This window comes from Astatotilapia calliptera, chromosome 4, assembly GCF_964374335.1.
Source record: "Astatotilapia calliptera chromosome 4, fAstCal68.1, whole genome shotgun sequence".
NCBI classification, from domain to species: Eukaryota; Metazoa; Chordata; class Actinopteri; order Cichliformes; family Cichlidae; genus Astatotilapia; species Astatotilapia calliptera.
In genome coordinates, this window is record NC_137425.1 from 22,411,024 (window position 1) to 22,438,380 (window position 27,357).

At 39.9% G+C, this 27,357-nt stretch overlaps 1 protein-coding gene across 1 annotated transcript in view; it reads left to right on the forward strand.

The window, feature by feature from the left end:
• The window catches only part of grin2aa (glutamate receptor, ionotropic, N-methyl D-aspartate 2A, a), a 159,322-nt gene that overhangs the window by 84,555 nt on the left and 47,410 nt on the right, over positions 1 to 27,357 (forward strand). Inside the window, exons 3-4 of the mRNA XM_080300951.1 lie at positions 21,339 to 21,505; positions 25,717 to 26,145. Coding sequence (XP_080157077.1) covers positions 21,339 to 21,505; positions 25,717 to 26,145 — 596 coding nt within the window. The remainder of the gene's footprint in view (positions 1 to 21,338; positions 21,506 to 25,716; positions 26,146 to 27,357) is intronic.

Genomic DNA, 27,357 nt, shown 5'->3' on the forward strand with positions numbered 1-27,357 from the left:
CAAGCTAGCGGGTTGGAATGCATTGATGATATAAATGTAGAAGCAGTATACATCTATCAGCTCCATTTTAGTTTATCGTCTGAAGCATAAAAGAAGGCGTGATCAGTAAAAAAAGACATCAAATATTTGTTTTATAAGTCTGGAAATTCTAATTGCCAAAACCACTGTTAGTTTATTTGAAAGAAACCGATATGTTTTGCTGACAGTCAGGAAACTTTTGCTTGTTTCACTGGAAAAAGTAAAAAAACCACACAGTTGAACATTATGTGATATAAATTGTTGTTCGTAAATGATGAAATTTAAAAAAAAAGAAACATGCTTTTTGCAGACTTATAAATGTATATATAATACATAAAGGTTCAAGTGTATAATGATCAGGCTGTCAGTTACATCAACACACAGAGTTAGCCTACAGAATGAGTGGTCTGCTAATTTATGTGACTACAGCGGCCTGGGGTGACATCAGACTGGATGAATTATTGTTTCAGGCCGCCCATGAGCATACCTACCTGCTATTAGAGCAACTTCAATACTCAGCTTTTGCAGTTGCTGACTATAAGCTTATATTACTGTAAGCACAGTGCATCCACCTGTGACCCTTTCATCTCTCTCAGATGTTAAAAGAGGCTAAAGAGCCACTTTTACTCATTCAGATGGAGTTTTGCTGTGCTTGAAAATCTTATCTCCAGCAATTCCACCTTTACAGCGCCTCTTCTTTGTTTCCATTTTTCTTAACTTGAGCTCATCAGTTACAATCCGACTGTGTTTTCCTCTGCAAAAGCATTTTTCTACGTGTCGAAGACAGAATAATGTCAAAAATGGTTTGTAATCTTCGGTTTTGGTAGCGAGAGAAAAGCATGACAGCAACAGCTCATTCATTAGCAGGGAGGTGCATGCTGTAGTACGAAAAGGAAGTGAAGCTGCACACAGAAAACTAAACAAATTGAAGCAAGATAAAATGAGAGAAATCCAAAGGAGGGGGGAAAATAACAGCATGATGAAAAAATGTATTCATTGTTGAAAGCTAGAGTGATGAAAAGGAGGTGAGGGGTGCTGGGGGTGGTGGTGATGGGTAGGAAGAGAGAACCACAAAGGGTGGGAGGAGTATGGTGCTAAGTAATGTATCCTGCCAGTTTTCATTGTGTCTACAAGTGAAACTGCTACACAGAAGCAGGAGGCTGTAATAGGATAAAGACTGTACTGCAGAGGGAGGACGAGAGGGGGGGCCAGTGTAGGAACACCGAAGGGGAGGGAGAAAGAGAAATTTAAAAAAAGAGGAAAAGGGAGAATGAGACAGTATAAACAAAATCAGTCAAGATTCAATTATTGGTTGTGTAACCAGATTTTAACACTTCAATGATCAGTGAATTTGCCACCTCAGTAGTTTGAGGATGCTCTGAGTTTTCCCTGTAGAGAAGATGCTGTAAGATTTCACTGGATTGTCAAGGTAGAGAGTCAGTGTGGAGAGTGCAGTATTTTTTTTTTTAAATGGAGAAAAATGAAGCACTGCTCGGTGAGTGTGTAACACTATGTCCCCAAATATTTGTGACGGGATGTTGAGTGACACTTTTGTTCGATGCACTGGATTCCACAGCACAACACGCTGTACACAAACCTCAGTTTTGGCACACATCTGAATTTTCTCGCTGCAGATTGGACAGTTTCTCTGTGTTACCTGCCAATCCTTTTAGCAATTCAGCGCAAGCTCCACCAGATTAGGTTTTCAACTTCCAGTGCTCGTCCATCTGAGCAGCTAGATATTGTGTACGCCGAGGTTAACAGCTCTTCCTCTGGGGCACTTTAGAAGTTCCTGCAACTGTCAGTCACTTGCAGGGTTCTGAAATATCACGACTCTCAAGAGCTCAAATGTCCCTTCCAAGTGTCGATTTTTCAGAATTACTGGCTGACTCTAGGACGCCATTATAATCTGAACTCTCCACAGTAGATAGTGTGGATAGAGCTGAAACAGCACGCTTTTTCTTTGGCTCCGTTTGCCCACAGATGATAACTCACTGTGCGCAAAAAGTACTTCCTTTCTTTGCAAAGCTTCAACACTTCCACATTTGAATTGGAAGATTTTACAAAACAAGAAATACACTATTGTTTACACAGTGTCATTTATCCTGTAAATAGTCTTTCTCTAGCATGTGAGCCTCATTCCTCATTACGATTGCATGCGCAGCCTCCAGACAAGAGGCTGAGTGGATGCTGTGCATGCATCCATACAAACAGAGATCTGGATGCAGTAATGCTAAAATTGAAGCCTTGTGTAATTGGCTAGAATAGGCACAATGGGATGAATGTACTGTATGTGTATCTGGGTGATGGCCTTAGGGAGGATGCAAAGGGTCTGTTGTTTCCATTTCACCTGTCTTTTCCCTCTGCCTTTTTTTTCTTTTTCTTTTTTACATGTGAGAGATCACACGGACCCACATGCAAACACCTCAGATGGTCTAACATTAACATACAAGCATTTATACACTGAACATAACTAATACTGCACGATTATATATGTTTTTCCTAACAAATGTATGATTTACCTCATGGAGACTTGATCTTTGCCTCCAATATAAAGGAAAATCCTCACACACACACACACACACACACACACACACACACACACACACACACACACACACACACACACAGACACACACACACACACACACACACACACACACACACACACACACACACACACACACAGTTTTTGGCTTTTAACCCTTGTGTGGTGTTCGTATTTTTGTTACTCAGCCAGTGTTCATGGGTCTGGTGGACCCGCTAGAGTTTTGGCTTTCCAAATTAACACTATCAAACAATTTTATGTTAAATTACTCAACAGATGTTTACTTCATCCCAATTACAAGACATATGAACAGCAAACATGGTTAATTTTTTCCCTTTACCTTTGTTAGATCACATTTATGAATTAATGTGCTTCTCGTTTTTCTTTTATATAACATGTTATAAATAAATCAGTTATAATCAAGTGGAGTGAGTGGAAAGACACAACACATTTACACGTGAAAAAATAATTAATTGTTTAATTTTTCTTTTGACAAAAACTGAACACGGGTCTCACAGACCCGAACACCATACAAGGGTTAATAGTACAGGTCAGAGATATATTGTTGGGGACAATGTTAGCTAAAATTAGGCAAACCATTATTAGCTATTTGATAACAGTCAGTAAGTGAACATTTTAAAACTAAAGAAGAGGCAGAAGAAACATCTGTCAACCACGTTATGAGTGTTGGCACTCTGCAACTTCCCTATTAGTTGTTGTGCTTGATCCGAGCAGAGTCTGGCAGAGCGCAAAGAGTAATCTGTGACTTTGACATTAAATCAATACAGTTTTTTTTAGCTCGTCTTAGTAAGCAATCATAAATAAATAGACATATCAATATATCAGATTTTTAAATCACATATACCGGTACCGATATCAGTCTTCAAAACTGGTCGGATTCCAGACCATGCTAGTCTTCTTTGAAATTAGTATGGCAATCAAAAGAAAGGAAACCTGATATGTCAGAAGTTAAGGTTTAAATTTGCTTTCCGTTTACTGATTTCAAATTTTCCAAACCTTTGAAGTTTCTTTTGTTTCTTTTCTCAATTCCTCTCCAAATTTGAAATAGATGGACGCTCAGAATAAAGACGGAGTTTTTTGTTTATTTTTTGAATAAAAACTGCTATAGAAGATGCATCAGTGAGCATTGAAAGATGGGATGAAAATAATTGGTGAGCTTAGCAAGAGATAACACTTCTTCATCTTTAGAAGAATCTTTTACAAACAAGCAAGTCAGGCATGAAAAGGGGGGAATGAAAGTGAAGCAAAAAAAAAGAGGAGGAAGAGGAGAGAAATATTTTCCCCTTTGGCTGATTTGGCTATAAATATGTGACTCATAATGATTTGCAAATTAGGGCAACTGTTTCCCCCCCCCCACCACTGTACCCCATCTATCTCCCTCTTTTTTTTCTTAGCTTTCTGTTTCTTTCTCTGATCTCTCTTACTCTAGATCTCTATTCCTCAATCTCTCCCACTGTATTCCCACATGTAAAGTGTGCGCCTGTGTGCATGTAGATGTGTGAATGTTCATTAATTTGACTGCAGTCGGCAGGGGTGTGATAGGAAGAGAAAAAGCTCCCTAAACAAATCACACTCTTATCTGTTATCTGGCCCAGCCAATCACATGCAGATCTTATCAGTGACATCAACAAAATGCTCTGAGAGAGAGAGAGAGAGAGAGAGAGAGAAAGAGAGAGAGAGGTGAACGGAGGAGATGTACCAACAGAGGCGTGAGGAGAGGGAGAGGAGGGACACGAAAAAGCACCGAAGAAGAAGAAAAAGCAAAGCGAAGATAAAAGAGAGAGACAATGGAAGGAGGATCAGAGAGAGGAGGAATGAGAAAGAGGGTTTTGCAAGACTAAAATAGACCAAGTCAAATGAGAAAACTAACAAACCGTATCGAGCACTACCAGAACTGTGTGCAAGTGTGTGTTAGTGTGGTTCAGTGCTGCCATTATTAGGTGATGTAAAGAGCTAATGCGCTGTCAAATAAAAGCAGCACTTCCTTCATTATTCAAGGTGTCTAAGGTCAAGGGCCTGACAATTATGTTTGTGTCTTTTCACGTTTGTGAGTGTGAATTAATGCATGATATATGATGCGTGCATGTGTGTGTGTGTCTTGCCAAATTCTTGGCCACAACTCAGTCTCTCTTTAAAGAGGATTTGAAACTTTGAGAGCTACAAAGTGGGTCAGCAACTTTGTCTCCTCTCCTCTCCTCTCATCTAATCTCCTCCCCCTCTCCTCTCTTCTCCTCCCCCCCCCCCCTCGTCTCCTCTACCTTCCACTCTTCTCTCCCACTGCAACTTCACATAAAACGCACATGACTTTCAGGGGTAAATTCAGGAGCATCTGCGTCGGTCAGAGTCCTGTTTTAAACACCGCACCAACCAGAAGAAAAGAAAAATCGAGAGAAATACCGAGTCCTTGTGTTTTTTGGGTGTGTGTGTGTGTTTGGGGAGTGGTTGCGGGAAGAGTTCGATGTCTGCTGCCTTTGAAAACGCGTGTTGCTCAAACCTTGCTGTACAAACGTGTTTGTGACCCAGTTGAGTCTCTCCCCCTCTGTTGTGCGAGCACTGATCCACAGATGCTCCCCTCCACTCACGACTCGAGTCGGATAGCATTACTGTCCTCAGTCCTCATACGAGAGATCACAGCGAGGCCGCGTGAGGACGACCCTGATGTTCTTCAAGATGTTCAGCCCCTAACCAGCATCACAGATGACTCATTTTTGTTTTCTATCACACGTGGCTTTTAACTAGCGCACACGGTCTTTGGCACTTCCCGTATGTTCTCTACAAATAAGTGAATGCTTCATATGTTTTAGTTTCATTATTTCTTGATCTGGAGAAAACTGTGTGGAAACAGATCTATAATATCTTTTTTTATGTTAGTTTGATACCACATCAATGTGTCAATCAACGTGGTTTAAATTGCTCACACAAATTTTGCAACATCTTTTGCAACAGCTATATGTACTGAAAGTATGTAAAGTTAGAGGTATGAAGCCATATGCACAAACTAAAACCTAACAAAAGCCTCTGAAAGATGACACCAGAGATGTCAAATTAATTTTACACTGAGAGCCACATGCAGCCCACTTTGATTTTAAATGGGCCTTATGAGAGAAACTTCTCTTTCTGTCAGTGTAAAGATGTTTAACCCCACATTTAATCCCTGAGGGGTCACAATATAAGACAAAGAAGTGCAATTTCATCAGTGCAGCTCAGTTTTTCTACATGATAAATGTGTAAAATTACAGAAAAAGTTCTGGTAGCTCGCTGCCTAGACTTCTCCGTATCTGTTGCTTAACTTCTTTGGTGTAGTATGAATGGGTTTGGGTAATAATAATGGATTGGATTTATATAGCGCTTTACAATGCCACTATTCATTCACTCTCACATTCACACACTGGTGGAGGCAAGCTACAGTTGTAGCCACAGCTGCCCTGGGGCAGACTGACAGAAGCGAGGCTGCCATATCGCGCCATCGGCCCCTCTGGCCAACACCAGCAGGCGGTAGGTAAAGTGTCTTACCCAAGGACACAACGACCAGGACAGAGAGCCCGGGGATCGAACCGGCGACCTTCCGGTTACAGATACGCTTCCCAACCCCCTGAGCCACGGTCGCCCAAAGGGTAAGGTCTGATCATTATGAAAAGCTGTAAAACTGTATAAAAAAAAATACTGTTAAAAGTCCAATTCCTATTCTGGCCCCCAGGCTTTATGTTTGACACCCCTAGATTGGGTTGACCAACAAAAAAAAAGATCATCACAATGCAACCTTAGCTCCTTAGATGCTTCACAACCTCCAAATATTTGGTTTGCTTTTATATGAGACAATTTTGAGGCAGTGGATCCTCAATTTTGAGAACATTAAAGCAAATATTTGGTGTTTTTTGCCCAAAATTCCAATCTGAACTTTTGTTGTTGTTTTCATGTTGATTAAAGATGTATAAATGACTAACTGACTAATTGGTGCAAAACTAATGATTATCAGAAAGACAAACATAATTAATTAGCCAGACATTTTCACACCATTGTAAGTTTAACTTTGTACAAAAGTGAAAACTGTTTAACGCTGTAATATTTATCTCTTCTGCTTATTGAAAAAAAACTGAAGTTAAAAGAAAATCACAAAATTGATATACTCTGTGCCTTTTCAGCTGACCCCTCCACTCCAATCTTTCACACTCCACTTTTTTTGTCCAGTCTCATTTCTCTTGTGCCCAGAAATGTAAGTGACCCATCTGTGATGGTAAAAGGTACATTAGGCATTAGGGAGTTCCCCTCTAGCCCTGTTCATGTGTATGTCTGTGTGTGTGTTTGTGTGAAACTCTGTGCATGTTGTTAACAGATATCGCCTGATGGAGTCCTCCCAGGAGTGCTGTCCATCTGCTTGGCCAATGAAATGAAGCCAATTACGCTGCAGGCCTCGCTGGCAGCCAATCAAACAGAAATAGGACAGCTTAGTGATGACAATAGGGTTCGGGGCATAGCGCTTATATAGTACTTTGCTAACATAAAAGGAAGTGTCTGAATGAAAATGCATGTATTTATTGGAGATAACGTACCCTACAGTCTCTCACTATTCTCTTTCCTACTTCTTTGATGGTGGACGCATTGTACTCATATATGGCTCCATGTTATTATTGTTGGATTTAAAGCTTATCAATTTGCCCCTGTCTGAGACAGGGTTTTGGCTACTGTTTGTCACGGCCAGCGGGGGCACACCGTGTGGAGAGTGTGTTTGGTGGACCCAGGCGCGAACACAGGCAAGGAGACGGGAGTGAACTTAAACTGAAAGCGAGCCTTTATTTGGGCTGATGCAGAGGGGAGTGGACAAAACATAACAGGGACAGAGACTGCAACTAACCAAAAACCTAAACTGGAAAAACACTAACCTGACTGAAAGGAATAACTATGATTACTGTGAACAGAATGCTGTGCAGATGCATGGAAACTATGAACCAAATGGCGTGACAAAACAGACATGAACATGATCTGCACCGAACCTCATCGTGCGGCTGCATGAAAAACAACATAAACCAAATGGCAAACATGAACTGCACAGAATCCTGAAAAACACTTAACTTGACCAGAGGGGAGGTACACAGACAACACGACGACGAACAAAGGAAGACTGAGGACTTAAATACACACATGAGGTGATCAGGGGAAGTGGAGACACATGAGAACACAGTTGACTAGAATGAAACATAATGACAATACAGGGGAGAGTAACACTAACTACAATGAACAAAGAACACCAGACTCTTCCAAAATAAAACAGGAAACACAGAGACATAGACATGGAGATAAAACATGACATGAACTTAACATAACTGCATAGATGCGAAACGTAGACGCAGGAAGGAACCAGGGAGACTGAGTACAGGGGGAGATGACAGAAACAACTAAGAAATAAGGACTAAACAGCAACCTAGAAATTAACTAGATCGAAAATGAATGCAAAAATACATAAAACTCAAACACTGGGTCACACGACCCAGTACCGTGACACGGTTGCTTTAAGACCTTCCTTCCTTTAAGCCAAGATCTGTCTATTTTCTCCCAAACAGAAGCACTGCCTCCTTCACTTGTCATTGTGGAGCTTCTAAAAACAAACCATAAACCTATCATTTCTCATTCTTAATTGGAAATGGCATATTCTGAAATCCAGTCCACACAGTATAAGAACAAACACCACACATGCTGGAGCACAAGGTTTATTTGGTAAACTGCCTGCTTATTGTGGGACGTACATGTAATCAGGGATTTAGCCTTACTAATACAAGCTGTGTGAAACACGCCTTGTTAACAAAGCTACAGGAAGTGAAGGAAAGGCTTTTGGTGTTCTGAAACCAGGTATGAAGAGCATGAGGCCTAAAAAGTGTGAATGAGCCCATAAATTTATCAGGAAGGCTTTTACTTAGATCTGTCTTTATTCAAAACGGGCCAGTGTCTGACAGTGTTTAATATAAGTAGAAGTCTTTTTGCAGCCAGCTATGTTGCATAAAAAATACATTAAAAAGTGCACATTTAAGGCACTTCTATGGAAACCCATTTCCGCCACAAAAAAACGATATCCATAACTCAAAATTTTGAGTTCTATTTCTTGAAATTTTGATGTAGATTACTCAAGATTTTGAGAAAAGTAAATTCTAAATTTTGAGTTAGCACTGCCAATCAGTAATCTTCGTGAATGACATCATTTCCTTGTTACCAGGAAGCTGAAGTCCTCAGCTACAAATGATACAGCTAAGCTACAGTTGTGAATGCACACATTGCTGAGTATTTTCAGCGTGGCTTCACAAATGATGAAATCCTTGTGTTATTAGCTGAATCATGGCGTTACTATCGGCAAACGCACTCTCGAAAGGGCCAATTTGTTGCTATACATTGGTAGCTTATGATACGGTTTTAAGTGAGCATTCCTCTGAGCCAAATCCTTCCGGATAACAAGAAAATCAAGTCATTCATGTAGATCACAGACTGGCAATGCTAAGAGTTACTTTTCTCAAAATTTTGAGTTAATAAGTCAAAATTCCGAGTTGTTTTTGTCAAAATTTTGAGTTAATAAGAATAACTGTGTGTGTTAAGAATATAACTCAAAATATTGTGAAAGATAACTCAAAATTTCAAGTTATAGATATTTTGTGGCGGAAATGGGCTTCCATACACTCCCATGTTGGCCATGTTAAAAAAAAATAATGTTGAAGATTTTACGACTGCCAAGTTTTCTGGACTGTTTCCCCTGTTTGTAAAATGGCTTGCAACAGTAGATAGAATGATAAAGAACATCTTAGCTACGTTGCCCGTTTTCTTCACCAAAACTAGTTAAAATCCATTTGGTGTTATTTGTGGGACAGGAAGCTGCATTTACTGTGTATTGTGCTGCTCAGAGTAGCGTTGGGTCCTACCTGAGATCATATTGATGGAAACCATATTAAAGTGCTCTTCTCTCTGTGACATCAAACATAGCCACGAGCTCATTATTCAAAACTTCGGTCACATGCACGATATGGATCCATATGTATATGTGAGAGAAAATAAGAAAAAACATATCTCTACTTTAAAGACAAATGTGTGGGTGGAAGAGGAGTTGAACAGTGCTCCTGTGAAAGATGAAAGAGAAACATTTCCTTCATTGCAAACCAAGTTTTTCCTGGCTGGTCAATGACAGGATGTGATTAAGGACGATGATCAACATTTCTGAAAAAGCTCTTTTTTTTTGTATTGGGATGAGGGGAGCAATATAACTTTAATGGCTGTCATAACAAATTATCATCTCTATTTCTCTTGGTATATGGTCTAGAAAACTTGTTGATTACTATATTTTAGATCTGATAGTAGCTGTTCCTGCTGCTTCCTTTCATTAGATCAAACACCGCTGTGTCATTAGAACACATACAAGTGACTGATGTAGATATTTCATCTCACTCGGAAGAAATAACAGAGAAAAACATTCAATGCCTAACTGTCACTGTACCACCTTCAACACTGTATATAGAACTATGTCTATATATATGTCTCCCTGCTTCATCCCATTATCTTTCTTACTTCATCATCACCTTTTAATTTTTCTGCTTGTTTTCTCTTTTTTCCCCCTCTTGCTCTCTGCCATTGTTGCTGCCTTCCCCTCATCTGTCTTTCTGCCACTCATTCCATCCATTCTTCCTGCCCTCCCTGCTCTGTGTCATCCTCTTCAAAGTAGGTCTCTTGGTGTCAGTAGCTGTCGGTGGCAGCGGTGATGAATCACTGATACTGCCAGCATAGTTAGCAGTGACCATGGCAGCTGACTGATGCATCTCTGTGGGGGAAACTATCAGCACATTATGCGGTATTGATTTGCCTCCATATAGTTGTATGTCAGAGTAGGAGGAGGTTATGTGATGGGGGATGAGGCATGCTCTTTTTCACTATCTTATGTTTTAGCATATAGGTTTTGTGATTAAAGTGTGAGAAAATCTTTTATAAATGATGATGACTTCGGGAGGTCTAGAGCAGGTCCACTGCCGGTTCAGATAGAGGGGGAGGAGGTGGAGGTGGTCAACAAGTACAAGTACCTCGGGCTGTGGGTGGACAATAAACTAGACTGGTCATGCAACACAGAGCACCTGTATAAAAAAGCCCAAAGCCGACTGTACTTCCTCAGGAGGCTGAGGTCTTTTAACATCTGCAGGAAGCTCCTGAGGATGTTTTACCAGTCGGTGGTTGCTGGAGTACTTTTCTATGCTGTGGTGTGCTGGGGGAGCAGCACAGCAAAGAAGGACTCATCCAGGCTGGAGAAACTGATCAGGAGGGCTAGCTCTGTGGTCGGCATGAAGCTGGACACTCTGGTGACAGTGGCAGAGAAAAGGACATTAAAGAAACTGATGGACATTATGGACAATGCCAGACATCCTCTGCACACGGCCATTAACAACCAGAAGAGTCTGTTCAGTGACAGGTTGCTTCTCCCAAAGACAAGAACTAACAGACTTAAAAACTCCTTTGTCCCACACGCCATCAGACTGTTTAACTCCTCCCTGGAGGGGAGAGGGAGGGGAGACAGGAGGACAAAGGAGGGGGGACCAACTAAGCTGTAGTGCCTCTTCACCTCACTGTACAATACCTTGTGCAATACTTTTTGTAAATAGTCAACGGTGCAATAGACTCAATACTTTAAATGTGCAATTCACTTGTATTTTTATTTTTATTCCTATTTATTCTATTTATCCCCTTCGTATATTTTATTTATATTGTCTCTGTATTTATATATATATGTGTGTGTGTGTGTGTGTGTGTGTGTGTATTATATATATATATATATATATATATATATATATATATATATATATATATATATATATATATATATATATATATATATAATATTCTATAACTCTGTAACTTCGGTCGTTGCTGTGCTTTTTTGGAAATCGAATTTCCCAGAGGAACCCACCCGAGGGATTAATAAAGTTCTATCTAATCTAATCTAATCTAATCTAATGATGATGATGGCGATTTTGTGTAGATCAATTTTTCACACATTAATTTTCTTTTAAGCACCATTTATACTTGTGTCGCTGTTGTAGCTACACACTGTGTCTCTAGTGTGTAGTTACAATATCTAGCAAGATGCACATCAGATTACAGCAGATGCTTTCAGAATGTGTGTGTTTTTTTTCTAACAACACAAATAACAATCCCATATAGATAGTCATTTAATTATTAGCAAGTACCCAATAGTCTCATTAGCCATCTTTTAAGTTATTTGGATAGTGGCTAGTGGCTAAGGCTAATGATGAAACGATAATGTTAATGTTGCTAGGCGGCAAATATTGTCACTACATTATCACTTTAACAGAATAACGCAAATATTTGTGTCTAAAATGTGTTATGATTCTCTTAAAATCCCAGATTTAAGCAGAGAAAATGCTAGCATTAACTAAACAGAAACAGTGGCAGACTGAAAAAACAATTCCATCTGATGGAATCAATGAAAATCAGATGGAGAAGCACAGAATGACCCCAGCCAGCATAAAAATATTATTGGCTTTTTTGGTTTTTAGCTTTTTTGCACTACATTAGAGAACCTAAAATTATGTTGTCATAAATATTACTTTTTGGACCGTTCTAATCTAATGTGGTATTGAAAGTAGTAATGAGTTTGAAATTCAAGTATCCTGAAAACAATAGTATAGATTAAAGTATGTCCAAAGTACCAAAACTTCAGCAACTAAGCCTTTATAGAACTTAAAAATGTGAATAATTTTTATAACACAGTTGTTATGAATGAACGTTTTTAAATTTCTGCTCTAATTTTGATCATTTCAGTATATGAATCTGTGAGGAGTGACATATTTTTGGAGTCAGTCCCAAGTGGCTGTGCAAGAAATTGCTGTTTGGGGCACATTTTCTTCATTTCTCAGCCCTGGAGGTGGCTGCTTTCATAAAACCCTCAACCAGAAAGCAAAAAACACGAGATTTAATCTGTGAGATTTACCACCAAATGTAAGTTACAGTATACAGAATGTGATCAGTTCCATTTAACAGCTGCACGACTATGCTCTTTATGACTTGCCTCACTTGAATGTAAAAAAAATATCTGCACACATTAAAACAAGTGTTGGAAGAGATGCAATTGGATTCAGCTACCAATGAACTGTGGGTAAAAAACATCCTAATCCAAATTTTTAGGTATTGGTTTAGACAGTCTTAGGCTATCCATTTTGAGCCGGCTATGCTAATTTGCACTGGCTGATTTGTCCCTATTTATCCGAGCTTGCATTTCTTCAACTCCAGCTGAAAGATCAAACTTTCTGTTATATACCTAAAGGTAAATCTGAGGTATCCTAATGCTGTTCCTGAAAACATGCCATTAAACTAAAAATGATTTCACACCAGTTACGTATTCATGCTCCCCCAAGTCATCTCAGCCTTTCTTCTGGGCTGTTTTACGACTCCATAAATGTAGGTCTAGGGTGTTTTGTTCCTGTGTAAATCTGGCCTTTGAGGCCTTTGATTTCCTTGTTTTTCCTGGGTAGTGGGTGTTCTTCCATTCTGTTTGAGCTGAGGTTTATATTATGTTGTTTGTGTCTTTGGAATAAACTCAGCATGATACACAGCCCTCTGGCACAGATACACGCACACACAAACAAGACTTATCTCCTTACCTTGAGTAGATGGTGTGCAAGACGCGCATGCTTGCGTGCACAAACATCGTAATGCGACCACATAATGTGTGCCATTTGTGAGTTATGTGTTTGCGTGCAGCTTTATTGTGCATTACAATTTCCTAATAAACAGCTCTTAAACTTTACAGTTTTATATCTCCCTCTTTTTTATTTTCTTTGCATTGTACCAAACTCTCGTGTTAAACGCTTCCCGTTCTTTAAAACTCTTTAAGGCGACTGCACACTAAGTGCTTCCACACAGGATTACTTTATTCAGTACTTGGAAAGAAAACATGTTTCAATAAGTAATCCTTACAAAGAGGTTTCTTGTCAAAATATTACTTATGTGTTCAATAAGGGCATGCAGCGACTTCCTAATTCAAAATTCCTATTTTATTGTGATTAGCACCACAGCTCATGTGGTGGGAATTTTTTGGTGTTATGTTTGTTTTCATTTAAAAGAACGAGGTAAGACGTAAGCCAAGAAACTAAGGATTTATTTAAAAAAAAGAAAAACATAACTGAAGGGTGCAAAACTAGGAAGGAGAAGAAGAAAACGAAAACCTAAAATAGTAAGAAAATAATGGAGGGAAAGACGGAAATTAGGCAACTAGGTACACAGCAAAAATACCGGGACTAATTATGATGGTTATGGCTGCTGATTTTGGCAATTTTCGATAGTGATGATAATTTTCATAATGATCTCCACATTTTCTGTCTGTGTGGCAGGTGTGAAAATGCACAGTCTGTCAAAGCAGAGTGAGAGCAGAGATGATAGTGCTGAGATAAATAACAAGCCGGGCTATGGTGGGGGAAGATGCCACTGTAATCAGATTACTACATTTTTGCGTGATTCCTCTCCCCACTTGCAAACATCTGTCACATCAGACTTTTTCTTTTATGCCTTATTTTAAGGACACTCAGCAAGGTCCAAAAAAAAGTTTACAGAAATAACAAGGCTTTTCTTTTTCAGTGACATCTTATGCGGCTGTTCATTTTTAATACGAGGATTTTTAAGGTAAAATGTTAAATTACCCTCCAAGAATTGAGGATGGCTGTTTCTGCTTAGGTGTAAGATTTGGTTCCCAGAGGAGGGTAGCAGCATATTGGCTTTATTAGAAGAGATAGGGAGTGAGTGGGAGAGGGCAAGATGGATAGAGGGAGGTGAGAACAGACAGGGCCTCTGGATGGAGCGCTAACGAAAAAGAAAGGAAGACATAGAGAGGAAGATATTGGACTTATTAGAGAAGAGAGTGAGTGGGAGAAGAGGGCAAGCACAGGGAGACAAATGGAAAGAGAAAGAGGAAGGGAGAGAGAGGATGGGGAGAGAGAGGATGGGAGGGATGATGTTATTTTGTCAGTGTTTCCCCGTGGGGACTCGATTGCTTGTTAAAAAGTCCTGACAGAGGAACCACAGCAATAATACACACGTACACAAACATACACGCGTGCACACGGGCAGTGTTCCTGTGTGTTAAACTTCCAGTAGGTCTCTGTTTCCCCTCTGTGTGCATGTCTGTGTGTGTGTGTGTGTGTGTGTGTGTGTGTGTGTGTGTGTGTGTGTGTGTGTGTGTGTGTGTGTGTTATCTGCTAAACCGGACTGCATTCAAGCCAAAAATATTCCTCTGTGACGTCAAATACAGCCTCGCTCTCTGTCTGTGTGTGTAGCCGCTATTGCAGTTGAAGGCTACTGTTTCCCTACAATTATTATCCAACACAAACAAAGGATGTATGCCTCCCCCCACTCGGTCACACCACAGCACATCAACAGCCTTTAAAAGTGTACTTTCTTATTCAGAGTGCCTCTCAGAGATCTGCTTATTGTTTTAAAATACTGTGATCGTGTAAATCCCAAAGAAACGTTTGCATATTTGTTAGCCAGTTTCGGTAGAACAATGTGCCGTGTGTAGAAAGACATTTCTAAAGTTCAATGTTCAATTTGAGACTATAAGGAAACCCTGAAGAGTCTTACTTTGTAGAATCTCATATAGGTTTATGTGCAGCTTTGATTCTACTAAAGAACTTTTTTAAAATATCATCTGTAATGGCTGTACATTCAGCAGCCACTTTGTTAGTTACACATTGCTAGTAACAGGTTGAACCCCTTTTGCCTTCAGAACGTATTTAATTCTTTTTGGCACAGATTCAACAAAGTGGTGGAAATATTTCTCAGAGATTTTGGTTTACATTGACATGACATAACCAGATCCCAAGAGTGATCTGTTGGAGAGATCTGGTGACTGGAGAGGACATTTGAGAGGACTTCAAACTGTTCAAGAAATCATTTCCAAGTGAGCTGAGCTTTTTTGACATGGAGGATTACCCAGCTGAAACCAGCGATTACTAGTGGGTACAATTGTCCAATTTTTGTGAACTCATGTGCATTAAACCCTCAGTTTTCTGTTTCAAATGACAGGAGTTGCACCTGGTCTCTTTCAAGGTTCGACTTGTTGTGCATTCAGCGACATTTTTCTCCATGCCTTGGTTGCAATAAGTGGTTATTTGATTTACTGTTGCTTTCTTACAAACTTGAAGCAGTCTAGCCATTCTTCTCTGACATCAACAAAGCATTTTCACCCATTGACTTGCTGCTCAATGGATATTTTTCTTTTTCAGACCGTTCTCTGTAAACCCTAGAGATGGATGTGTGTAAAAATTCCAGCAGATCAAACCAGGCCATCTGGCATCAACAACCACACGAGGTTCACGGTCACTTAAATCACCTTTCATCCCCATGTAGATGCTCAATTTGAACTTTATTACTTTGTTTTATCAGTGTCTACCTACATGCTTTGAGTTGCTGTCATTCTCTGATTAGATTTGAATTAACAAGCAGTTGAACAGGTGTAACTAACAAAGTGACTAGTGGGTGTAAGTTTAACCTTTGGCAATGCCTTAATATCAAAGAAAGAAAACAATTTAAAAACCATTAGCAGGTGGACAGACGGACCTTGATGATCTTGTTAGGGAAAAGCATCTGTAATTGGGTGAGATGTATTAAGCAGGTACTACAGTCTCCTAAATGGCTTAAATTCTATAACACTGGACTCCATATTACTTTTAAAGCATACAGTTAGACATTACTATAGCCCTGTGGCGTTATTGCTGTTGTTTACAGACAGGCTGGTAAAAGACTTACATTTACATTTATGCAATAATCAGATATACTCTGTTCTTAATAAAGTGATGGTATATACTGTTTGTGAATGTTCAAGCGGTCAGTGGTCAGCGCTGCCTGCTCAGTTTTTCCTCCTTTGTTTTTCGACAGCTATTTTTGTGCCTGTTTATATTTAGCAAGTGGCCACTGAGGAATTTTTGTCATATCAGTGTGTTTCTCCTCCCATGAACCCAGCAGATAGCTGGCTATCTATGGTGAATATGTGATATAAAGACAGGTATGACACCCCCTTTATGATAAATGCAGATTTTGGTGTGCTTGTTTTCTACGTTATCAGGCCTTTTGTCTAGGTGAGCCTCACAATCTCAACTCACAATACACACTTATCTCTGTGTGTGCACTTCTGAGCGTTATATGTATCTGTATGTGTGTATGTGTGTATGTCATAAGACTAGACAGTGCAAGATGCTATCAGCAGTAGAGGATATGAGGACTACTATTTATAACTCCCCTCTCAGTCTCAATAGACACACTGTCCTGCCCCGTGGGGTAGGTGCATGTTTGTTGTGTGCATCGCTGTTGTCGTGTTTGAGTGCATGCAACAGAGTGCGAAATTTAAGAGAGGATGGAGACCAGGAATGTGGCAGACAGGGGCGAAAGGGAACGAGCTGTGAGTGACAGCCTGTGCGTTAATTTGCGTGCACGCACGGGTGTTTTTGTGTGTGCGGACACCACAAGCTCAAGGTTTGAGTGGAAAGCAAAGACATGTCACACTTGACAAGGGTGAAATGAGAGGAAATGATTGGCTGTTTTCTGATGTCACGGATTGTGAGCTGTCCTAATTAGAAACAGTCATACACTGCTTATTCACTTCAACAGCCTTCTCTCCACTGCTCTGCCCATTCCCTCTGTAGTGTATTCTTCTCTCTGCCCTCTAGCTTTTCTTTCTGTTTGTGTCTGACTGATTTCATGTATGTGGGAGTTTTTCTGCCTGCAGTCTCCATTGGTGCTTTAAACATAAACTTTCTTTTTCTTCAAGATCTCTTTTATTAAAATACCAATTTTTAAGACTACCAAAGTCTGGTTCGCAATGTTCTCATTGCACTTGTTTCTGTTTATGCTCGTAAAATGATATGAAGCCCAGCCTAAACCCAGTCAGTTCCTATGTGCAGTTGGCTTCTGGGATTGTAAAATATCATTTCCCTGAATCTGCTATTATGAGATTCAGGGAAATTAAAGAGACACGATTTGGCTTACATGAATGAATACAGGCACAAGCCTCACTTGACACCAGCAAGGAGTAATTATTTTAGGGAAAAGGGAGATTTTTGGGTACTTTCCTCTCCTGGGAAGCCTTAAAGCTTGAATTCCTTCAGATGGGCAGAAACAAGCAAAAAAAAAAAGCACACTCTTAAAGTGCAGACACGCATGTATACACAACATATCAGTGGATCAGAGGTCTTGGGAGATTATTCATAACCAGTGTTAGCTTTTGCCAAATTAATTTTGCATAAATGTCGCCTTTGGCATCATTATACTTTTCCTGTCTAGAAAAAAAATGCATTTTGAAATTTGATGTTTTTCCAAGGAGTTAAATTGCTCCTTTATGGGTGAGAAAGTTCCTGGAAATCTATTATGCTGAAAAATGCATTGTCCTCAACAAAAGTTACTGTGGAACAAAAAGTATGAGAGCAGCATGATTACCATTAGCAGTGTATGGCACAGTAGCTCAAAAACACACTGCCGGCAAATATGTTGACAGATGGTTTCCACTAGTTGTATGTCTAAGCCAAAACAAGTCATAAAAGCAAAAACACTGTTCCTTATCTAATTTATCCATATTCACCAACACATAACTACCAGTATGTGTTTACATCCTTTTGTATAATGCAGGAAAGCGTGGGAGCATCGGCTGCTGCCGTGATGAAGACAGGGAGTGACAAGTCTTATAGCATGATCTCCCTCCTGTCCCACCATGCTCAAGCATCGCTTCAGTTTCTACCCCATTAGAACATACAATAGAGCGCCGAGCTGCACAGAGAGTCTCTGAAGAACACTCAAATCTGAGTATAGTGAGCCAGCCCCACATACAGATACAATACCATTAAAAAGCACTCAAGCGTCTCGATATAGGGAGAAGAGTCTCACTCGTTTTCTCATTCTCCAACACTGACCCAAATAATGCAAACAGTGAATTCCCGCATTATTTGGAGGCTATCAAGACAGTAGAAAAGAAAACGATAGATTGTGCAGAGGCGATGAAATTACATGCAGTGCTCGATATGGTTACAAAAGCCATCCAGTGCTTTCTGCTGGTGTCTCTTTTTATTCTCACAATGCGTTTTCAATATATTGTACAAAACCTACCCTGTAGAGAAATGCAACTTTACCTGCAGGAAATTGGTGATACGCCAATACCCTGTAACCTAATAGAAGAGAGGCTTATAGGAATAGAAAGTACTTGATATGTTTAATTGATGCAGCTGACTAGTTCCATACATTTAGTTATTAAAATCTCACATAATCAATCCGTGTTCCTGATAGGGGGGAAAAAACGTGAGTACTAATTACATCTAAACCTGCTGCAGCTTATCAGTCATTGTAGTTAAAGTGTCTGACTACTTGACCCTTTTAAATATTATTAAATGAAGCCAAATGTAGTATACTTATTCTTGGGAAAGTGTGATCAGAGCCTACAGGTGGATGCTATTTGTTAAAATAAATATTATAATGGTGAATATATGAATATGAATATGGCTGTGTAGTGTATATCTGAGCCAGAAAAGTGTACAGTAGTGTGTGAGTACTTTCCACAGCTGTGTATTTTCACTCATTGTAGCAAAACACAAAGTGAGTCGAGATCAGGTTGAACAAAGTGTAGATCTGACTGTGATGGATTTCTAGTAACAGCACAAAATGAAATTTGGACCTTTACATTACCCTTTCATACATGTCATGGCTGAAATACAGAATAAGATAAGTGGTGCGGTGCCACAGTAATCAGTGTCCCAACCTGAGAATATAGAGAAATTTTATGGTAAGCTAGTGAGTAGCATAAGCATCTAAGTGAGTTTTACGGTGGCCCTGAGGGGTCAAACTCACTCCAAAACTAAGGGGAAAAAAACCCAAAACGTACAAAATGCAACAGAAGTATTTTTGGGGGACAACAACATGTTGGAAGAGTTGCCAAAGTGACAAGCTAACAGCAAGTGGCTAATAGCAAACATATGTTTACAGTGTTATATGAATTATGCAATTAAAACACACATTACCTGCATTTTTTTCTCCCTAACAACACAGATGAATCCTCTGCTTCTATTAAGCCTGTCTCAGTGCAGTACTTATATTAATAGTTTGGTTTTCTGTCACTTCCACATCTTGTCCGTCACAATATTGTCTCCCCCGAAAACACGTTTTTTCAGATTTTTTTTCTACTTCCTTTGTGTTTTAATTAACTTTTTTTTTCATGTGCTTTTGCAGCATTTTTCTTTTGCTGGTGTTTTCTTATGTTGCGGTTCAGTTTGACTTCTCAGGGCCACCATAAGTTTTCCATTCACAATGCATTTGGGAGTAATGAAATGGAATAACAGTACAGCGTCTGAAGAAGTTACTCAACAGCTTCTGCTTGAGTATGGTAGAACCCGATTGAGCCATCATCACTACCAAAGGCCACCATAAACCCAGTAATAATAACAATAATGGCAGTTTGTTTAGTTAAAATGATAATTACATGTTGTAATGATAGTCACCTCTTTGGGCACAGCAAATTGCCCATCCGTATATAGTTTTTTATGGGTGCAGGGTTTGGAATGATTTTTGACCTTTTTTAGGTCTCTCTAAAGGTCTCTTCAAAACTGATTAGACTTGACTGTTGCAGCATATGGGATTGAGGCTAATGTTCGGCCCTATTACAATATGCAGTGACTCAGAGCATTATGGTTGCTGTTTCACTTTCTTTTTTTTTTCAACTTTAGCCACACTGTGGATAAATTACGGTAGAAGCAGGCCGCGGGCAGTGTGTACTAGCAAAGTGTGCCTTTATGTGTCAGTTTGTGTAACCGTGTGCAGCGCATTTATTAATTTTGAGGTGTGAGCCCAGTGTTTTGTTCTGTTTCTTAGCCTTTATGGTTTTTAGGTTGTTTTTTTTCCCCAAGCTGTCAGGTTGCAGCTTTACAAACACACACACAGACAGAGGAGACCTCCACACAACCCTGCCTCAATCATAATAAGAGAACCAAGTGACACAGAACAAGTGGTGTCAAGATAAGGTATGTGTGAACTCTCTGACATTTCAAGGTAACAGAAAAGCACGAAGATCGTGCAATACTCAGCCAAAGACAAGGTAACACATTTGCTCGTCCACACTTTTTGCAATGCTACACTCTTTTTAATTCTTCGCTGCTTTCTCTAATTTCACATCATTTAATAGTCCACTATAATGAGTCATAAATACAGCATAAATGAATAGAAGTAATTTGTCCATCTATAATTGTGCTTGTCTGCGCTGTCCAAGCTAATGTCTGAGTTTGGCTGAATTAAATGGCAAATGATTCTCAGTCAGGTTTAATGGAGTGAATATGAGCGACTTGGAGTGAATGCAACCCTTGTTCCTCAGAACCATGCCCACAGAGTTCTGCAGCCTGGTCTGTACCGCACCAATCCAATCTGGTCTTAATTGAATTGTTCTGAGGCCCTCATCCATATATTTCCTCTGCAAGAAACTTATTACTCTCAATCTCTGTATGCATGTTTGAGTGTGTATGTGTGTGGGTGAGCAACTGAGAGAGTCTGTCTACTCATATTGTGCCAAGATTTAAATGCCTTGTTGCTGATTGATGTTTCCGAGATGCATCACCTATTCCAAGTTCGAATAGGTGGTGGACTAATCTGAAAAGTGCAACCGCCCCCCCAAAATAACAAAACAAAAACCCCCAGTACAGATAGTCTAATGAATATTCAGCTAATCTTGTGTCTCTGTGTTTCTCTTTGTTCCTAGGATGTGAAGTCAACGTTCTTCCAGTTTGGTGCCTCCATCCAACAGGAGGCTCTGCTCATGCTGAACATCATGGAGGAGTATGACTGGCACATCTTTTCCATTGTCACATCAAAGTTCCCAGGCTACCAGGAATTCATCAACATCTTGAAAACTACTGTGGACAACAGGTTAGAACAATACTGTGGTGTGTTCTCAGTTCAATTCAATTCAATTCAATTTTATTTTATTTATACAGCGCCAAATCACATATTGTTAGATAGACCCCACAATTAATCAACAGAGAAAGCCCCAGCAATCATATGACCCCCTATGAGCAAGCGCTTTGGCGATAGTAGGAAAAACTCCCTTTTAACAGGAAGAAACCTCCAGCAAACCAGGCTCAGGTTGGGGCAGCCTACACCTATTGCAGTGTAACTAAGGGAGGATTCAGGGTCACGTGATCCAGCCCTATATGCTCTAGCAAAAATGATAGTTTTAAGCCTGATCTTAAAAGTAAAGAGCGTGTCAATCTCCTGAATCACAACTGGAAGCTGGTTCCACAGATGAGTGGCCTGTTCTTCGAGCTTGCATTGTTTTTCCCTATATGTTTTTAATCCTTTCACCATGAACTGGGGCTGTTAACTCCACTGCTGCTGCTGGGTATAGTACAGGAAATGCCTCCCACCCTCAGGGTTAGTTATCCCCCTACAACTGGCTGTGGGACCAGTCTGCCACTGCCACTCTGTATTTATGGTTATTGAAGGCTCACAGGATTAGTAGCCCACAGTGCACACATCCGACCTGGGTATTTTCTGGCTAGTCAGCTGCCTATTGGGCTACCTGGTTTATCATAACAGGACCATTTGCTTGTCTCAAAGATTAAAGAATGCAGGCAGTGCACTGAAACATCAAATGGCTCATTAAATCAGTTATGCTGTTTGTTTTGATATGTGGCAATTATCCAACCATTTAGTTTTTGTAACGCTGTTAAGTGTGTTACATAACACAAAATATTAAATGACATTAAGGTTTGCAGGTATTAATTAAATTAAAGTTTCAGAAGTGGAACTCACGATGATAATCATAGCGATAATTATGATTTCTAATTTTATGATAATAGTGGATGCAAACTTTCTCTCACGCATACACAATGTTTTTCTAAAAACATTTGTTAAAAGAAGTGATGCAGTTTCTGATTTTGATTGCATTTTAGATCAGTAACTTGATTAAATGTTTTTCGGGGGAGTTTCCGGAGGTGTTGAGTTGACCCAGAAGCCCCTCATTTGCAATAAAGTAGCCTAGACTTTAACTTTATGCTGTTTAGAAGCCAACCACTCAGTGTGCATTCCCTCAGAACACAACACACTGCAGTGCTACCAGAATGCAGGGCATTAAAAAAAAATACCTGACCGTTTTTTCAACCTGTTTCTCTCTAAAAGAGTGAGCAGGTGGGTTTCCACTGCTAATCATTTAAGTGTCCCCAATCCTCACACAGCATGTTACAGGATTATCAAAGCATTAACCAACCCTGCCAACTCAGTCTTTTAACTAGAAACACTTTCAATGTATTAAAATTAACAACATCAAAATTACATTACACCAGTAGAAGACTAGATGAATTGAAGTACATCCATTGTGCTCTTCAAAAATATCCAGCCTAAAAGAATTTCGTAAGCATCCTTTCAGTGAATGGGGATGATAAGTAGGTTTACTGCGCGTGCAGGTTGGCTGTTTGCCACACCTTTAGGTCATTCTGACTGATGGTGCTTGTTTCAGCGGAGAGAAAGAGGAAAGTACAGCACGCCATAATTTTGGGCAAAAATGGTCATATTAATGATACATGTTCAGCACTGTGGAGATGTAGGCAAGGACTGGTGCCTGTACCTGTGATATATTCAAGCTCACCTGAGGTCTTTCTCATCAGCAGTTACTCTTAATGTCAGACGCAGCAGGGATTCAACAGCTTCTCCTACTCTATGCTTTGTTGATGATAACTAAAGCAGTTTAATTACAGGCAGCAGGTGACAGACATGTTTAATACATTCATATGGAGAGAAAGGAAACTTAAAATCCCAGTGTCTGTATTTGTGCCTTTAAGAAGTGATCTTGACTTCAGTGCTACTTTTAGCTGCCCCCTTGTCACAAGGGGTCACCACAGCAAGTAGCTCTACACGTTTGATTTGGCAGAGTTTTATGCCAAATGCCCTTTTTTGACACCATCCCATGTCTACAGCTATATTACACAAAACCTGTCTGTTTGGTTGTCTCCAAATTCCTCCTACATGATCAGGAGTTAGGCAAGCTAACTTGGCATACAGGTACATTTCAGAGCTCAGAAGGTTTTTATCTTCAACAGAGATGATGATGTCATCGTGCTGCTTAGCAGCAACCTACCAACAGGTTAAATGAGGACACGTAACATATTACAAGAGCGTTGTATCATTTTAACTTCATGATAACAACATCTAATTTAGCAAATATTGACTGCTGAGATCACCAAATGTTTATACTATCAATATTACATTAAATCATTTGACACCTTAACTTATGACATCAGGTTTAATGTATTTAGGGTCTATATTAACAGTTTAATGTTGGATAAATGACTGGATAAGCATGCTTAAAGGCAAGGGGCTTTGAAGCCATTTGATTTAGTCCAGGCTATAAAATTCATTTTATGCACTTTTATCAGGTCCATTTTATTAAGATTAAACAATGAGACATATGAAGGTGTAATCAGAATGGAAGTTCAGTTATTAGGTGATCTTTTACTACGTAGATCTATATTCAGTTTTAAAAACATGTATATACCATTTTTTCATTATATGTTTGATGGAAGTGAACAGATGAGTGGTGTATCACAGTTATTTTGACCATGGATAGTAGACGTGGTCCCTTAATCATACACACAGAAGATATAAACACATTTTAATTTAAACAAACCCCATGTTTATCTTTAAAACAACCTCTTTTGCCTCTTTTTACTTTTTTCAAAGTGTTAAACAGTTGAAACCAGGGCGTGTATTTTCTCATCTCAGCTGAGTGCAGGTGGGCAGGTGGTCTCTCTGTGTAATCTGCAGATTAAAGGAGTTTGCATTGAGTTTTTGGATGGGAATGTAAATGAGCTGGACCAATAGAGACCGGTGTGTTCTCCATCATCTCAAACACAGAATATGGTGTTATCTATTTCAATTAAGGAGACCGATGCATAATTAAAGAGCATCCTGAAGAACCCCCCCCAACATTAGATGTGACTATCAACTTCTATTTACTGTTTACTTATAATATAGCATTCAGCAGCATGTACTGTGTCTTTTTCCTTGGGCGTGTATGTGTGTACTTGTCTGCATGTGGATCATTTTCTCTCTATTAGCTTTGTCATCTGGGACAAGTAACCTGTCATCACTTTGAAAAGCAAGAAGAGGCCAGGAAGTCCCAAATCACTCTCATGTTACACCACCTGTCCGCTGAAGGGTCCTACACAATGGTTAACTGCCATCTTTGCCCTATCGTGTGTCACACTTTGTATTCCTCACTCTCTCTTGTGTATCTGTGTGTTTTTGTGCATGTGTGTGTGTGTGTGAATGCGAGCATCACTCCCTAATCCTCACTCTGCCTGTTCATAACTGCTGTCAACTTGTGATACCGCAGAAAATCGCCAGTTTATCGCACAATTATGTTCTTTAATTGCGATCATAAGTGCCGTTTCCCTCTGTTTCTGCGGGTCTTTAGCCGCATGTACTGGGACCTTCTGATTATTATTACTCGTGACATTATGAAAAAGAGCAGCCAGTCCCACTGGATGAGAGAGATGCTCTATAAATTCATAATCTTTTTTAATGAGCACTTGCTATTTCTCACTCTGACCACTTTAGCTAACTGGCTACTGAATTACAAGGAAAAAAAAAATCTTTGGAAATTTTACATGATTGCTTTCCTTTGCTGCAGTTTCGACACTATAAAGTAGCAGCCCCATGATTGCGCTGTGGGAAATCAATACGTATTACCCTTTTTTGTGTAAAAGGTGACAGAAGCTGCATTATGTTTTGATCACTTCTCTGTTATGTTATCACCAGTGTCACCAATTAGCCCAATGGCCACAGGCGTTGCTTTGGATATTTATTATCAGGGCGGTGTTTTTTCACCTTGTCCTTTAACTGTGTGTAGGCTGGAACCAGCTGAGAATCATTACTGGACCAGCTTCATTCAATTTATTGTGCTTAATGTGCTCTCCCTTTGACAATAAGCACTTTACATCTATTAGAATTCACGTCGCACTTAACAGTGATATTAATTATAATGGATAATTGTAACTGCCCTTGCCAGCACCTGAGCAAAGTTAATAGTCTATTAGTTAAATATTAACATTTCACTCCTCTTCTTGTTATCCTTGCTTTAGTTTTGTGGGTTGGGACCTGCAGAATATCATCACTCTGGATGCCGTGGAGGAAGACAGCCGTTCTCAGATCATGCTGAAGAAAGTCCAGTCTCCAGTGGTCCTGCTGTACTGCTCCAAAGATGAGGCGGTGTACATCCTGGATGAGGCTCGCTCTCTGGGCCTCACCGGATTCGGATACATCTGGATTGTGCCATCCCTCACCACCGGCAACCCAGAAATAACGCCAGACGCGTTCCCGTCGGGAATGATCTCGGTGTCGTACGATGACTGGGACTACCCGCTGGAGGCCCGTGTTCGCGACGGTATAGGCATCATAACGTCAGCGGCGGCAGCCATGTTGGACGAGTACGGCGACATCCCTGAAGCCAAGACGTCCTGTTACGGCCAGATGGAGAAGACAACCAAGCTGCCTCCCAGTGCACTTCATAAGTAAGCAAAGAGTTTATTTCTTTGTTGTTGTTCTTTTGTCTCTAATGATTATTAACAAATAAAGTACGTGTGAGTCTGAGGAGCACTAATAGAACAGAAAGAGGAGCATAATAATATTGGTGTTTTTTTGATTTGTGTAATTTAAAAGCATCTGAAAAGTCCCCGAGTTAGCATGCGCGATTTTTTTATGGATGACTCTTTCCCTCCAACTTCTGTTTTCACCCTTATCCTCGCTAATTAGAGAGAAGCTTTCACCGAGTTGCTGCTGAAGATTTCCATTCGAGAAAAGATGCAATTATTGGATACGAGAGCAAGGGATGGAGAGATAGAGGAAGAAGCATGGAGGAAGTGTAGGAGTTAAAAACAGAGAGGAAAAACAGGTGAATGGAAGTCGAGAGGGGAGCTTGTGATGTAGGCAGTGAAAAAACAGGGGCAGGCAAGAAATCGAGACTGGGGGGAACAGCGGGAGGCCGCTACAAATGAGTGCTCTCCAAAATTGAAGAGCTCCTTGATGAGTCCTTCTGTTCTTTTCTCATTTATTCCACCATCTCTCATTCACTCTCTTCTACTCCCCCTTCTCATGAGCTCAACCCTGCAGCAGCCAGTGGGAGATGGTGCAGGTCTTGCCAGCTCTGTCTGGCTTTCCATCTGGCAGAGGAAGGAGGGACACACACAGTTGTGCAACCTGTGTTTACATCCCAATATTGTAAATTTTTTTTAAGATAATGATGTGTGAAATTAAAATTTGCATGTCTAAAGGGTAAAACTTGATTCTACGACGTATTTCCAGGGAGGAAAAATCTCGCCTCTCTGTGTCTACTGTTACTTATCTTGCAACTAAAACGGTTAGTCTGGGGAGCGATTTAGAAACAATTTAGCTACACATGAAGCCATATGGATGTGTTTGATATTTAGCAGTGTGCAGAACATTTTGCCAAACACAGTAAATCAATATAATATTTCATCTGATGTAAGTGATCCAGCGTTTGAGTCGACACAGAAATCACGCCGCTGCTCTTTATCTTGGATGAATTCTTAAAACCCAACAAGAATAAGAATTTTTTGAAACAGCTGATTTAACCATCATGTCCTTATGTGCTGATGATGGCATTGGAGCAAAAGTTTGAATATTTGGCTTTGACAGAATCTCAGAGAAGGTTGCATGGCTTAGTGCAAAAACAGAATGAGGAAAAGAGCCCAGCAGCTGCTCAG